At 36.0% G+C, this 16,997-nt stretch overlaps 1 protein-coding gene across 1 annotated transcript; it reads right to left on the reverse strand.

Annotated features, from left to right (window-relative positions):
- Positions 1-4,145: 4,145 nt before the first annotated feature.
- LOC18443729 (small ribosomal subunit protein uS8my) lies at positions 4,146-13,324 on the reverse strand. Its single transcript, XM_006853911.4, has 3 exons — positions 13,055-13,324; positions 11,873-12,033; positions 4,146-4,470 (listed from the first exon to the last, which is right to left on the reverse strand). The coding sequence occupies exons 1-3, from the start codon at positions 13,182-13,184 to the stop codon at positions 4,372-4,374; spliced, it is 390 nt and encodes a 129-aa protein (XP_006853973.1). The 5' UTR covers positions 13,185-13,324; the 3' UTR covers positions 4,146-4,371.
- Positions 13,325-16,997: the final 3,673 nt, after the last annotated feature.

Consider the following 16,997-nt stretch of genomic DNA (forward strand, 5'->3'; position numbering starts at 1 on the left):
TTGCACCAAAGTTCCCGACCTCATTATTCCATGCTTCGAGGAGAGAGAGAGAGAGAGAGAGAGAGAGAGAGAGAGAGAGAGACAGAGAGATTGTGTGGAAACTATGGAGCACCTTTCATTGGGGGGCTGGAATTTCAAAGGCGTGGTTGGAGTGGTTAGAAGATCCCTTTGACATCTTTGGAACTTCGATTCTTAGCTTGAATTTAAGTTGCAACGATGTGATTCCTCATATGCAAGAGAGAGGGAGATTCCTCATATCTATATATCGGAAAATGGTTTGGTAAAGCCTCATCTCATAATGCATTGAAAATTACAATTCAAAGTGTTGAAAAGCCTATCATCTCGACTTGAACAATATGGTTTTTGAAGATTGTTTTATTATATAACCATGTAACCGTAACATGAAATCACTCGAGAGACAGAGAATTATATGTTTTCCTTTATGGATTTATCTTAGATTAGGAAGGTTTCCCTTTTCTTTTGGTGGTGAGTGGTTGAACCTTCAGGGTTAAGTTCTAGGTTATTAAAGAAAACTATGTAATTCAATTGGATCGGACCTTTCCACCATTCTTTTTGGATTTATTTTTCAAATTTTTACTGTTTTGGCTGTGAGGATTGTAATAATTGGTATCAGAGCATGTAGACCATCGCTATGGCAGAAAATACACCATTACAGAATTCTGTAGAAAGCATAATTGTTGTCTATAAATTGGGCCTAAGGATCGAGAAAAACAGCTGAATAACGTAAGGAATAAAGGAATCTATACAAGAGTTCTATGATAGCTTTAGATCCTTTACCATTTCTTTGGTGAAAACCAGAAAATAATTTAATTGGCCTTGCCCCTACTGAATTTCCAAGGAATCTCTGCTTCTTGGTAACCATCAAAGCCTAGGCAAATCAAACTAAACATTGATGGCTCCTCTCTCAGTAACACGGGGGCGTGCAGGTTACGAAATTTTCTTCCGAAACAAGAAAGGAGACACACCTTATACTCAGTCTCAGAGTAATATCAGCTTCGATGACTGCACGATGGTTGATGTTGTTGCCTAACTTCAAGGATCCACAAGTTCAATTTCCTCGTGAGCTTCGATCCTAATCGTTGAAGGAGACTCGAGGAGTTTATATACTTTGGGCCTCCAAGATATCCCCCACCCTCACCCTTTAGAGACTTGAACCTACTTTTTACTATATATATATATATATATATATATAGAGAGAGAGAGAGAGAGAGAGAGGAGAGAGAGCTGAAGCTCTAAACAATCAAATTTGAACCGACCTCAAAAATTTTACTATAATATGAAGTTTGGATACCCGAATATCTTCAAATTGATCATCACAACATCAAAAAGCATGGACATAAAAAAAAAAAGGGATTTCAAATTTTGGAAATAATGTATTTTGTAATACATTTTTTGACCGTCAATTTTCAAAATTTTCAATTTTTCATAAATCTGTCGATCTACACTATTTTTGAAGAAGCTTTTCATTCTAATGAACAATCACAAAAGAGAAAAAAATTGAAAACATAACCTAAAAAGTATTTTTTTAACCCAATTAACATAAGCCATAAGCTATTCATTTTAGTGAGATGCTTAGATCTAGGTCTTAGAAGGATTTTTTCATTTCCAATTTTTTTGATGGTTTTATTATCATTAGACAAACAATGTTAAAAAAGGAAAAAATGATTTTGAGTTTATAAAAATGTGTGGTCTAGATTCGCTTTTCGAAGGGACTCATTTTGACCGTACCTAAGATTCAAATTGAACTTTTTTTTTTTTTTTTTTTTTAGGATTAATTATTGAAATGAAGAGAGTATGTTGCAAAATTTTGGGCCATACAAATACCACAAACATGGTTTTATAGAAGTGTCGTTGCATTAGATCATTGTTATACATATATATATATATAAAGAAATGCTTGTATAAACCTACTAACCTACAACTACATATAGGCCCGACGTCCCATATTCAATTTGAGTTGATCTAATAATCACGATTGCATTTAGTATTTTAATTTTAATTTTAATTTTTATATATATATCCAAATCACTTAAAATTTTGGATATATGTTCTTTAAAAATATTAGAATCCAATAAAAATATCAAAAAATTATTTTGTAAAAAATAAATTAACCAAAATACCCCCCCCCCTCCTCTCCCCCCCCCAAAATTAAAAATATTTCGATCAATTTATATTTTGAAAAAAAAAAATTAAAATATTTTGATTAAATGCGCTTGATGACAAGAATAGACGTCCAAAATTTCATCCTTGAGATCTCATCCCCACCCTCAATTCCCTCCTATTCAGAGCTGTTTCTGTGGAACTCTTTGAACCCCCATCTCTCTTTACTGTCTCTAGAAACCCTAAGCTCTATAAAGTGGTAGAAAAAAAGCAAAAAAAAAAAAAAAAGAAAAATTATTCAGTTTCTTTGCTGATTTTTCTTATTCCATTGATCAGGAAACATTTCAAGGATTTCTTTCACAGCTTGGAGGTACGTAAATCCGCTATAGGTAAAAGACAAAGAATGGATAGAAAATGAAAGGCATAAAAGAGAGAAGTGGTAGAAAGAAAGAGCGAAGTGGTAGAAAGAGAGACTGAAAAGAGGATGCGGAGAGAGCAACAAGAAGGAGAGGGAAGGATTCATTGCCTTTACCATAGCCTTATCAATTTTAGTTTGTGAAATGAGTTTCCATATCTTTGCCATCATGCGGGCCAGACGTGTGAAACAATAGGTTGTATGCTGAGTTTACTGAGCATTTGCCATCCCAAATCATCTCCTCTCTTTTATTACCTGGAGGTCCTCCAAACCCTGCATAAACTAACCTACTACTGATTCTAGGTCTCACTTGTGCCTGCACACAATCAACCATGTTTGTACTGTCATTATCCAAACACGACTTCATTTACCTTAGCTACTGGTTGTGAGACTTTCCAGAAGAGCTCTAGGTACTGAGTCATCACTAATCTTGTGTTCCTTTAAAGAATAGGTCTAATATGTCTGATTCCCTTTCACATGGCCAAAGTAGCTACAGTACTTATTTCTCTTCCAATCAACTTAGTTTCCATGGTTAGGCCATATTAGTCCACTGATACTTGTTTCCAACAGTCTTTCCTTTCTCACGCTCATCTACCACCATTGGGTTAAAGTTTGACATTAAGACTACTTCATTAGGCCTTCCAGGTATTTCAACAACACGTCAGCCTACACTTGCGCAAAAGATTTTGCAGAAGAAAATTTGTGAACTATTCAGGCATTTTTTTATGGGAAATCTATTCAATAAGATCAGACATCATATTTAAACAGCTGGGATATGCCAGTTCTCCACTCAAGGTCTGTCAAAAACTTCAAGGGGTGCCTGCACAACATAGTTGTCTACACACCATTCAATGAATAGGATAATGTGAAGCTCCCCATAGAACCTCATTTACTGCCTTTTTTGTATAAGAGCCCCTTCTGAAGTGCGCCTTATGCGTTATATAAACTTTTTCCTTTGATACAAACTTCTAAGACTGATTTTGAAGAGATTAACCACCTGGGCAGAAACATCACGGTCACGTGGAGTCACACTTGGCGAGAAAGCAATTCCCTAGCTGACACTCTTTGCCAAGTTGGGTGCCACTAATGTTAGCATCTGAAGTTTTTTTTGCAAGCTCAGTCCACAATTATGCATCTGTATCTCCACTCAATGTTTTCTAAGTTTTTTGGATAATCCACGTATATTGCTCCCTCATAGAGGGTTGCCATTCTTGTACGTATATAGTCTCCGCATTTCGGAAACTCAATTTTGTACCATCCCTACCTTTTAATACAACAGTTAACTTCATCAAAAAAAAACTTCCAATGCTGATTAACCCAATTCACAATTTCTAACCAAGGGCATCTGTTAGTCTTAAAACCTTGTTTTTTGTATGGATGAGAGACGTCTAATTGTTTGAAGCATGTCTTCCACTAAAATCATGCAACGCCTGTAATAAGAACTTCAAAGCTATTCTGAAATTACAAATTGTTTGATTCCTCATACTCATCAAATAGCAAAAAATTTGTAATGTAAAGCCTTATGTTAACATTCAAAAAGAAAATCAAAAGGGAAAAAAGGATGTCAACTCATGGTAGGGCATACTTCTTCACATAATCGAATTGTTGATTTTTTGAAAAAAAAATGTTGCTGAGCCCTTTTATTTATATAAAGAAAGGATGGGGAGACTCTTCAAAGACAGTGAATTTATAACACAAACAAATACACACACACACACAAAACACAGAGAGAGAAACAAAGAGAGAGAGAGAAACTTTTGAACAAAAGAGTTTGAATTTTCTTTGACTGGCACAAAACTAGAAAAATCAATCCTCTACTTGCATCCCAACAATATCTAGTGAAAATACCCAAGAACCTGACCACCCACATTCTGTCTCATTGCTTCTTCATGATCCAATAACCCATTCGGAGTCGTAACCACAACATATCCCCACTACAGACACAAAAAGAAATAAATCAATAAATTGGCACATGAAGATTGACGTTCAAAATTACTCAATATCACTAGTGTTTGCATCTGGTCAACGTTTCATAAGCAGCACCCCATAATTACCAAACAAGTCAGAGTAAGGGCACAAATAACTCATGAAACAGAGATTAACTTGTTTGCACAATCTAAGTGTGAGCCTTTTTCTATCTATGGGAAATGTCAACTGCATAATTTTGGTTATTTGATAAAATCCCTAAATGCACCAAATAAGAAGTCAGTCGATATGACGATTGATGTTAATGATTGAAGAATATAATGAATCTTTTGGTTTTCTGAGGAATAAGTAATCTTGGTCATTACGTGGTCGACATGCCTATGAAAAATCAAAGTCTTGATAGAAATTACTCAAGGCGACCAAAATCAAATTTGCATCCATCTCACATGTGTGGAACCATTGAAGAGGTTGAGACCATACTCAACACCTTCCTTCGGACCATAATGGCACTCTGCCATAATTTTGGAAGCATTTGCTGAAACCACAAGGCATTAAAGTGATGCATTTTTCAGAAAGGAAAACACTCAGCAGACAGGTCATATATGAACTTCTTTTCACAAGGATTAATGACTAGGAGAGACCATGTTAGACTAAAAGGGATTGGTCAACCAAGTAATCAATCAATGCCTTACGGCTTTTGGGCCAAGTGAGGGATTCACTGAGTTCTTTAGCACCATAATTTACTTGAAGACCAAACACACCAATGCATCTTTTCATTTTCTTGGTTAAATTCTTCAAACAATCAGCCATGAACCTTCATAATGAACAAACTTGTTGAATTTTTAGTATATGGATTGCTCATTCCATAAATATTCATACACCACCAGAAATAAAAAAAGGGACTTGATTCCAAATATGGAAATTAGCAAGTGTAAAACATGTAGCCATACATGTTCAAGCCTCAATCATTTGCTTTGATTGCAGACAAAAATAGTCTTCAGGAGTATAAGAAAGACACTTCTCTTTATAATACCCCCAAAGCCTATTTTAAATCTTATTTGCAATCAATGGAATGATTGACATATAAAGAATGTTAAAAAGACACGTGCGCACACAAAATAATAACCATAAAATACACTTTAGAAAACCAATATTGTTATTCATAATTGCTGTCGTGAAAACTTTAAAGTGATAGTTTGGAAATCCTTCCAAAAGTTTTCTTGCAGAAAGTTGACATGAATGAGAGATTTGTATATGTATCAAGTTGCTCCATGGTAAGTAGGCAAAGGCATAAAGATTTGAAAGGCTAAAATGCAAGGAAATTTTTTTGATAATGTTAACTTAGAGACTAAAATGCAAGGAAGTTGAGCACCACAAATAATGAGTTTCTCCCTGCTCCCAAAACGAGTAAAGGAGTCCTTTTAAGTTGTTATCCTCTCACCAAACATGGGAGGTGGATCACCAATCCATTGCTGCAAAGCTCATAAATTTCCTCTGTTGCACTATAAACCCATCAAATGCCACTAACCAAGTCTTCAATCACCATGAGTGACCATTAGAGATTGTAAGACCACCTCGAGACACATTAAAAGAGCCCTCGCATCCCCAAAACACTTCCCACTCTTTATGGGAGGGTAAATGACCAAAAGGCCTGAAAACCAAGGATGACACATGAGGAACGGTTGGTTTTGAGGGTTCCCCAGTGAAGGCAAAATGTAAACACCTCTTTTGTAGGAGAGAAGCAATCATTGCTTAGCCATGGCAAGCAAATCACCGAAACGCACCTGCCTGCCTAGAGGGCATCAGGAGTTTGTATCAATCACAAACATAGGTTTTAAACATTAACTCAGATATCCAGGGACAACTAATAGTATAATCAGATGTATTTTAACCATTCTGATTGGCTCACTAGCAAACCATCCAATTATACATGGGCAAAGTGGATCCAGAGTGGAGATATGACGTGCTACAGTAAACTGCATGGTTATTGCCAACTATCATGCATGTTCCTCATGCATTTAGGGTTAGGTTCTCTTAATTTTGGGGTAGTTAGAATGCCACAGTTTTCTCTCCAACAACTATTCTTGGCTTAAATTAATTGGAAGTTAACGTGTATTCTTCTATCTGCGTATTGCCAATTCAAAGAAGACTACAGGACTTCACAAGTGCGTATCTCCACGCAAGGCACTCAGCATAAAGGGCTAAAAGTGTCCTAAAACTCCTAGAAAGCATCTCAATCTTTTCAGGATTCCATTTGTATTGTAATGACTCTTTTTTTTACTATTCAATTCAAGAATTAGGACACATGAATCCCATGCATCCTTACCTCTCTCTCATCTACCTCTTCTCTTAAACAAATCATGTGTTAATCACCACCATAGATATAGGGATCACCCAACTTAGGTGGCAATCGCGCTCAGGGAATGCAAGATCCGAAAAAACAATCTCACGATTCTGGAGTAAAATTTTGGTCCTGTTATAATTCCTTGTGGAAGTAACACAATCCCAATCCTAATAGGATTGGGCAATATTGAAGGACACCCATATGTATACAAATTTACCCAAAAGTTTAAGAATGGTCTTTAATGCTTCCAAAATCCCTTTAGCAAAGGGAACTATGGGTTCTACATCTAGCAGATTTTTTCAAATATGGTTTGTTGGTTATGGAGCTTCTTGTTAGTAATGATTTTTTTTTTTTTGGAAGAATGGTTAACTGTAGAATTAAATATCATAATGTAGTACAAATGTAACCACTTTTAGGTGACCCACAAGTATGGGTGCTAGTACAAAATGGGGTAAACTATAAAAAAGGAAAAAGAAGCAACAGGAGGTTCAGCCTACAAGGAGTAGGCTGTTACAAACTATCAACAGACAAGAGAGAGGACAAAGAAATGAGAAGAAAAAGGTGGGAGTGATGATAGAGGGAGAGAGAGAGAGAGAGAGAGAGGAGAGGTGTCTTGATTCTATGCTGTGAAGTATGCTTGCTCCATAGGCGAGGAGGCTCCTTGTTTAACCAAGCTATCTGCTACTGTGTTCACCTCCCTTGGAATAAAGATTGAATGCCAACCGAAGTCCCGTACAAATATAGCAGATATAATAAAAAAAGTGGGCTAGACTCCACGGGGACCGTTGGCCCAAGAGGTAACACTACTGCTGTCACCTTCCAGTATAAGGTCTTAAAAGTTCTTTAAGTGGGTGATTGATTGCTTGAGGCCCTCTAGGATGGATACGGTTTCGGCAATAATGGAGTCTGTGCACCCTATATGACCTGAGAAGGAAGTTATTAGACCACTGTGACTAGAGACACAACCTTCATACCCCATGTGAACCGGGTTCCCAAAAGAGCATCAGTCAACATTTAGCTTCAAAGTGCCCAGTGGCATGGGGGTGCCCAAACTATCCGAGGAATAGACAGGTGTGGGGCCATGTGCATGACGTAATTCCAATGGGAAATAAAGAGCCAGGAACCAAAATTGGCACGCTGTGGCAATCTTTTAGACCAGGAGATTGTGAGAGCTTTAGTGAGGTGTAGAATAGAAAGAAGTGGCCTTTGTTAAGCCTGGAAAATACTAGAGTCCCTTTCATTCCAAACCATCCAAAGGAAAGCTCGGATAGACATTCTCCAAATATTGCGAGTATTTTGGGAAGCGACGGGGACATAGGCATGGAATAGCTGTCGTAGGTTTTGTGGATAGACCCATGGTGTATCAAAAAGCTGTACCAGTTGGACCTGTAGCAGTGAGATGTCTGGGCATTGTAGAAGCAAATGTGTGGCAGTCTCCTTGTCCTGCTGGCACAATATGCAGCAGTTGGATAGATGGAGACCCCTCCTTTGGAGCTGATCTATGGTGAGAATTTTATTATGTGGAAGTATCCAAAGAAAGGCCTGGATCTTTAGAGTTACAGTGGTTGACCAGATCTTGACGAAAATAGGATTATGAGGTTGATTTGGCTGCGGCGAGTAATAAAAAGAAGATATTCCCATTAGGAGAAGGGAACCTAACGAGTTGATCGTCCCCTTCAAGAGGGATGAAGTGCGAGTATAGGTTTTGTTGGACGGCCAATAACTGTTCGGCATCGTTCTCAGATAAAGCCCTTCTGAATAAAGGAGTGGACAGCATGATTCCACTTGTTCGATCAATGTAGCACCTCACATTGTCTGATCCGTTCAAGGCTAGGGAAATCAATCCAGCCAACTTTGGGCCAAGGTTTTGGTTCCTAGCCACTGGTCTGTCCAAGATTTTACTCTACACCCTTGGCCCACTTTAAATCTGATCCTAGATACAAAAAAGGATGTATTCTTCTGTTTTTTTGGTTTTGGGGGGGAAGAGGGGGGGGGTTGTTTGGTGGTGGGCATGGTAGCTCCGCAAGGAAGGGATCCCCTAAAAGGATAAACTCTTGGGCATAGTGGACCCACACCCCTGATGCTCTCTGTCTTGGAATTATATTATTGGGAACCACCCATCCTCTTTGCAGCCATCTTGCTGCGCACCACCTCCTTCCACAATTGGGCATATGTAGATGCAAATCTCTACCACCATTTCCCTAAAAGAGTGACGTTAGTTCCCTCAACCTTCTCACTCCTAAACCACCTGCTTTTTTTGGCCTACACAACTCATTTTAAGCTACAAGGTGAAATTTGTGTCCTTCCCTCCAGTCCATAGGAAATTACACATTAGGAGCTCAAGCTTCTGTGCCAGACCAGCTAGGTTGTGGAACAAGGACATAAAGTAAGTTGGGATGTTTGCAAGGGTAAACTTGATGAGAGTTACACACACACCCCTCCCCCTACAAATAAAAAGAAAAGAAGGGAACCTACCTTTCCAAATAGCAAGCCTTTTATAGAAGTTTTCTATGACAGTGTCCCATAGGTTTCCCTACACATAGAGGTAAGTAGGGGAAAAATTCTGACACAGAGCCTAGATGGCAGGATAGAGCCCTCACGTCTTGTTCCAACATCCTCACCCCTTGTTCTAACATCCTCACCCCGAATATCCTAGACTTGCTGAAATTGATTTTCATTGCAGTGGAGAGCTCATAGCATCTCAAAAAAAGCCAAAGTTTGTTGAGTAGATTGGGGCAGGCATTTGTGAACACTATGGATTGTCACCATAAAAGAGGTGAAATTGGAGCCCTTTACTTGACGACTAAAAGCCCTGGAGGGCACCTTGTTGGAACAATTTAAATACGGATTTTGAGAAGAGTTCCCCATAGATGGCAAACAAGAAAGGTGATACAGGATCCCCCTGTCCCAGCTCTCTAGCCGTCATAAAATAACCCTCAGGGCCCCATTGATAAGTACAATGACGGAGGGGTTGGAGATACAGCCTCAGATCCAAGCCCTCCATCTGTTCCCAAACCCCATCCTTTCCTAGATCTCCTTTAAGATTGACCAATCGATAAGGTCATAGGTTATTTTGCAGTCCAGTTTGATAACCAAACCTCTCTCCCCTGATAAATATCTGGAATCGATGGCCTCATGGGTGATGAAAGTTCCATCGAGAATTTGTCTACCGGCCACAAAGGCAAATTGAGATTTGGAGATGATCTTTCCAAGGACCTTGTTAGTAATGATATTTCGGCTGGTCATCTCTAAGAAGGCGCTGACCACATACCGAATCCAAAGGAAAGGCATCCCACATTCCCAACGATATGCAACAATGTGTAAGCAAGTGGAGGAATTCATCAATTTCCTGGTTGCTGCCATTACATCTGTGACATGAAGGTGATGTCTTTTACTTGCTAGAGTGTGAATGAGGTAGAAAGGCCCTTACTACTGAGGTTGCTATCCTCGGTGTTGATTTTATTCTTGATGTATACTTCCCACTCTGATTCCTAACGAAATTTTTTTTGAAAATGTTAACGGTTAATATTATAATAATAAGAGTCTCACAAAAGTAAGGGTCAAGGTGACCCACAGACCGGGTCTATCAACCAAAAATTGGTCACTAGGGAGTGACCTGTTCTAAAGACCTTTGATTCCTAATGAATTTTGGTACCAAAAGAGAGAATAAATTTTTCTGCCCTCTCCTAAAACCTTAATATTATCCTAACTATCAATAATAATAATAATAATAATAACAATGATGATGAATGATTTTATCCTAAATGTAACCTAAAAAGGTATTCGTTTTTTCTATCCTGATTGATACTAGTAGGGCTGAGGTTTTCATATGGAATCCCAAATCAAAAGATCTAGTAAATTCCTTATTGCATGAATCACAATGGAAACCAAAAAATACAAAAGTCGCATAAAGTAAATAATGCATTCAACATTTGGTTTCCATGGAAATCCACTACTATAAAGTATGTTCAAAGTATCATGCTTCTTGAACATTCAACAAAGCAAGTAAAAAATTCACATTTTTCACTAACCAACTAGAAAGGTATACTTGGTAGAAAACACCAATTCTAGATCAGCATGACAACACGTAGCAAGATCATTATTATAAATTGATTTTCTTACAAGAAAAAAACATAAGACACAATGGGTCCTAAGCTTGCAAATCATCATCATCATCATCCAAGCCTTATCCCAATTATTTGGGGTTAGCTACACGAATCATGTTCCTCCATTATTCACTATTAAATTGGATTTCTTGCAAGAAAAAAACATAAGACACAATGGGTCCTTAGCTTACAAATCATCATCATCATCCTTAGCTTACAAATCATCATCATCATCAACCAAGCCTTATCCCAATTATTTGGGGTCAGCTACACGAATCATGTTCCTCCATTATTCACTCTTAAAGGTCATATCATCAGTAAGGCCAAAAGTCACCATATCTTTTTTCACTACTTCTATCCATGTCCTTTTTGGACCTTTTTAGAGTCTTCCACTTGAACCAAATCGCACCTCATAACCGGTGTTTTATTACATCTACGCTGCACATTGCCAGCCCACCTAAGTCTACTTTCCCTCATCTTATCGCCTATTGAAGCCACACTTAAGTTCCCTCATATGCATTCATTCCGAATCTATACTTTCTTGTCTTGCCACTCATCCGTCTCAAAATCCACATCTCAACTAAGCTCATCCTATAGATATGTTGTTTTTAAGATCACAAGTAAACCATAGTTCCTAGATAGGCAACCCCCTAATTACATTGAACATGGTCTTCATGGTAAGTAGTTGATTTAAGATTGCAAGTCTCACTGGCCTATTGTTATTTATATTTCCAGAATAAAGAAATCGAGAACGTTACTGAATCTACTCATACCTAGATCCCCCATACTTGCAATCTATATATGCAAGAGAGAAGAGATAACTTCGAAATAAGAATTATTTATTTAAAGATAAAATGTACAAATAGATTTTTTTATTCAAAGAAATGTACAGTCATAGGACATAGAAAAGAACAATATATTCAGTAAAAATACAGTTATTAAGGAAAATACAATTTGTACCTGACGTGTAGGAAGCATACGCAATCTGTAGTGTTCAATATCCTTTGCCTTGAGGTCTTGTCTATAGGTAAGAGCTTTGCAATCATTTATCCTGCCTTGGAGTTCTACAGTGATCTTCCCCACTCTATGCATGTCTGTTACTTGAAAATCTTTAATGTATCCTGGATAACAGAGGACCAAATTTTTAAGAATTCCCACAACCATGGAATAGAATGACTCATCAAATCATATTTACACTTGCAGCAACATTAAGCTTCTTTTTCTTTTATGGATCAACAAATGTAGATTATTGAATTGAAGGGAAGGATATTGCTCCAACGAATGAATACTGGCTCTAATGGGCGCAAACAAATAGTAGATAAAGTGCTTCGGTTCAGATTCTTGGAATTTATAAAAACCCACAAAGAAAGTATTGGAACAACAAAATATAGGTTTTGTAAAAATAATGGGCAAACAGCAAAGCAAGAATGAATCCCGTTGCGTGAATCAGTTAGTCGTTGACGATTGCAACATTACATCCAAATTCAACTCCCACCACTTAATTACCCAAAAAAGTTCATTACAGCTCAAATAATCTTCAAAATTTTTATTGAGCTGTTTCATGAATGGCAAAAGTATAGAAAGCTGAAACTATTTAACAACATTTGAAGATATAAGAAATTTTTTTCAATAAAAATCAATGCATTTTGTCTCGAATAGTGGCCTTGCAACAAATATACAGAAATGGCCATAATGAGTAGCTCCAACAACAAAAGGTAAATAAACATTTCCAATATACATGACACAGTTCAGATGATAAATCGGAAAACACACAAAAACTAATAATGATAATTGAAAGAGTAAAGGAACAACCTCCAATTAAATCAATATTAGAAATATGAAAACCCCGCCTTTTATTTTTTACCAATAAACACACAACTCCATCTCATATACCCCAAAAAGTAAAACCCATTAATTCAAGAAAAATAATCAAACTTTTTTAAGGAATAACTGCAACAAGATATCCATGAAAGCGAATTCATAAGAGAGCCATGTTTAAACATTATATGAACATTCGAATGAATCAAGAGAATATTGATGTAATCAAAGAGCAACATTAGCAGCGACATCTAAAAGAGAACAAGAATATGATCCACGAAATGGAGACTAGAGAGAGAGGAACTGAATAACTGCTTATTATACCTCGTTGTTTCATGATTTGGAGGAAGGAAGCAATGACATTGGAGACCGGTTGCAGATTGACGGTGGCCTTCCCCCTTCTGTCTGCATTCACTATACTTCTCAGAGCATCGTTCAATATCCTCCTCCCCATCTCTGTCTCTCTCTACCAGATGCTGTAAGCTGCAAAACGAAGAGATCCTCTTTGTGTGCATGTACTCAACCAGACGAGAGGAGAGTGTTAGGGTTATTGTCCTCATTCGAGAAGTTCGAAATACAGGATCTCGAAAAGACAAAAAAAATAAAAGGAAAAAATTTATATAGAGCCGAGGCTCCAAACAATCAAATTTCAGCCTACCTCAAAAATTTCACCAAAAGAGATTATTGTGATGCTCAAATATCTTTAAATTGATCATCAAGACATTAAGAAGCATGGACATAAAAATAGATTTAAAGTTTTGAAAATAATATATTTTGTAATGTATTTTTGGACCGTCAATTTTTAAGATTATCAGTTTTTCATAGATATGTCAATCTAGACTATTTTTTAAACAGTCAATCTACTCTATTTTTTAAGCTTTAAATTTTATAAATAAATATAAAAATATATTTTAAAGCTAATATAAAGATTTCCAATATTGAAACCACATTTGTCGACACTAATTGAAAGTAAGCTATAATTTGATTGTTTAGAGCCTAAGCCCTATACAAACCGCACCAAAAATAAAATGAGCCGGGGGTGGAGCTTTTTTAAAAGGACTATGGACTCATTTTCATGTCTTTTAAAAGCAAAATATCGCGACCGAGAATGATTTCTCGTGAGATTTATTCTTAAAAATAAATGGTCTCTTTAGACGATCCCATAATATAATAAAATTATATTTCTAAAAAACCTTGTTAGTACCATTTACTATACTGTAAATTTTGCACAAACATTCTCTTCATCTTAGGTATAAATTTCTAGAAAATTAATATTTAATTTGCCCATTATTATACCAATAAAAGTTACATCAAAGATTTTGAAACGGAGAGTTACATCTCTAACTCTTAACAAAATTCAATCGAGCAAACCCCTTTAAATCATTTTTCCTTCATTCTTTTTACTTCTGGCAACTATTATCGATAACACCAGATAGAGACGTCAGAGCAACGATGCACACAAATTCTTTGCACTTTCATACTATATAAGGTTAATAATCCACACTAAATAGGAAACTTTCTATACATGTTACATATATCTCAAAAATCAAGAGATATATATCCAAGTGTCCTAATCCTTTTCGATTTCTATTTCTTTTAAGAAACTTATCAATATCAATCTCAAGCCCACCTAATATGGAATTTACTAATGTGTGTAATTTTGGATAGTATCAAATCTAACAGTTTCTCTCTCTAAAAATATTGAGATGTTTCACGTCGCCCTAAAATTTTTTAGTGCTTTCTCTCTCTAAAAATTTTAATAACTCACCACGTAAAAGGTCCAGGTACATTGGCTGAGTCGATTTTTAGCATAACAAACAATATACAACATAAAAAAGGTACAAGATCAGACAAAGAACTACTGATTCTCTCATTTTTATACCCCTAAAACATGGGTTGGACTCAAGCGTGTTACTCGACTCACTGGAGTCCACTGTCCGAGTAACTTGGCCAAGTGGATTTTCAGTACACTGATAAAACAATATACAACATAGAAAAGCTACAAGATCAGGAGTGAAGAACTATTGATTCTTTTATTTTCATACCCCTCCAGTTGACTAGAGGAGAAGGATAGAGATCTCCATGGATATATTGATCACATATAATTTTATGGAAAAGTATACAATGAGATTATTTATCTTTGGTACAAGATGGTCACAATTGATTTTGACTATTGGATGTGAAATTAGATGGTTGCATTTATTCCATTAACCAAGCTCAAACTTCAAAAGATCTCGAACTTTGTGACACATCCAAGCTATCAAATTTCAAATTGGATGGTTGTAAGTAATTATGACCTCCTTGAATCAAAAGTAAATGGTCTAATTGCATACAATCCCAGATTTTATTGGTCACGTATATAGCCTGGAGAAAGATTGAGTACTATCATAATCGAATTGATGCATGGAGAAAGAACAAATCCTTCTCTATGATTAGAGGAGAAACATCATATCTTTCCCTAACCATATCAACAACAGATGAAGGCTGACATGATCATATAGATTCATGGAAAGATTATGATGTTTCTCTGTCGATACATATTGCACTTTATTGTACTCATTTTTTTCTCTTGTTTTTCTTCTATATTTTTTGTTTTTACTCTTAAAGAGATGTGATAAGTGGTTTAAGGTTTTTTTTTTTGTTGAGTCGTATCACTAGTAAGAAAGTTCTTTCTTTTCTCATTTTAGAGGAACTATGATACGATAGGTTTCTTCTTTTGTTTAGTGTGAGGTTGATTCACTACGCTACTTAGTGTTTTGTATATTTATGTTTTGTATATTTATGTTAAGTCTCTTTCCTGAGCCAATATCGAGATGTTAACTTGGTACGATTTAGATGAGTAGTGTTTTGTATATTTATGTTTGGAAAAAGTTTATATAAGGTTGCATCCTTAAAATGTAGAAATACGGATGGATCTCAAAAATCCATCAGAGAAGGTTGTTTAAACGTTGAAAAACCCTCTAGTTGATCATCTCGACATAGAAATGTATGAATATTACAAAAAAAAAAGATTTTGAGTCTCGAAAATAATGCATCTTACAACACATTATCTAGACCGTCCATTTTTTAGATTTTTATATGTTTATAGATCTACTTGATTTTAACCATTTTTGGAGCTTAAAATTTTATAATTAGATACAAAGATAGATTTTTAGATAGTCTTAATAATTTTTTACACCAAAATTATATGTTATGATAAAATTTGGAAGCGCACCTTAATGAAAGAAAGACATATGTGATCTTTTACCGAGGAATACATTTCTTTTTCTTTTTTTCTTCACTCCTTTCTTTTGGCAAAAGATAACTTATAGGTGGTCTTTATTGCAATAAGAAAAATTTTACAAGAAAATCAACACAACAATAAAACCAAGATCTTAACAACTTAATGTAATTGAAACATCTATGCACTATACTTGATAATAAAAGATAAGATTGCAAAAAACAAGAGTAAGAGTGCTGGAGATTACTTCAACCGGGTTTATTACACCTCACATCGAGTCACCATCATTCGATGGTGCGGGATCAATGATCAACTTTCAATCTCAACCGAAAAAGCAAGTTTAGGCTAAGTCATACTAATAGAGCATGAACCCTTTTAATCACAAATTCAAACCCTTGGTGAATTCTCTTAATAACCTATTTTAAGAGAGATTGATTATCTTTTTGCTAAACCCTAAAACCCTTATCTATAAATCCGTAGTTAAGAGATAAGAGAGAGAAGAACTCCTTAACTTAAACATTTAGGTTCTTTCACAATGTGGGAGAGAGAGATCAAAGATGAGAGAGTGGTGTGTGCCCCCTTTGGTTTTCATGAGAGATAGAAGTTTTTCTTAAGAGAGAGAGAGAAAAAAATTCTAAGTGGGGTGTACCCCTTAATGGGATATGAGAGAGAAATATGATAATTAAGTATAAGAGATAAGGTGTAGATATTTTTTGGGTAGAGAGAATCATTTTTTATAGGCTTTGAATAAGATTATGGTTCCTTAGGGTTTTTCTTGGCTTGTCTCTTCTTGTTAGATTGAATGTGAACCATTGATCTTAGGTGACTTGTGGGGTGAGAGATTTGAGTCATCCATTCTATAGATATGCCATCAATATTATAGAATGTGCATGAATCATTATCCCCTATTTCTAAACCATTTTCCCATCAATAGAAATTAAATAAATTAAATCTAATCAAAATATTGTGCAGACCATAAAATAGCACAAGTCAACTCAATCTTTCTCCAAAATCTTTCAAAATTATATTAAGTCAATATTTTGTCAA

The sequence above is a fragment of the Amborella trichopoda genome, chromosome 5, assembly GCF_054954075.1.
Source record: "Amborella trichopoda isolate Santa Cruz 75 chromosome 5, AtrichopodaSantaCruz75HAP2 v2.0, whole genome shotgun sequence".
In the NCBI taxonomy this organism is placed as follows: Eukaryota; Viridiplantae; Streptophyta; class Magnoliopsida; order Amborellales; family Amborellaceae; genus Amborella; species Amborella trichopoda.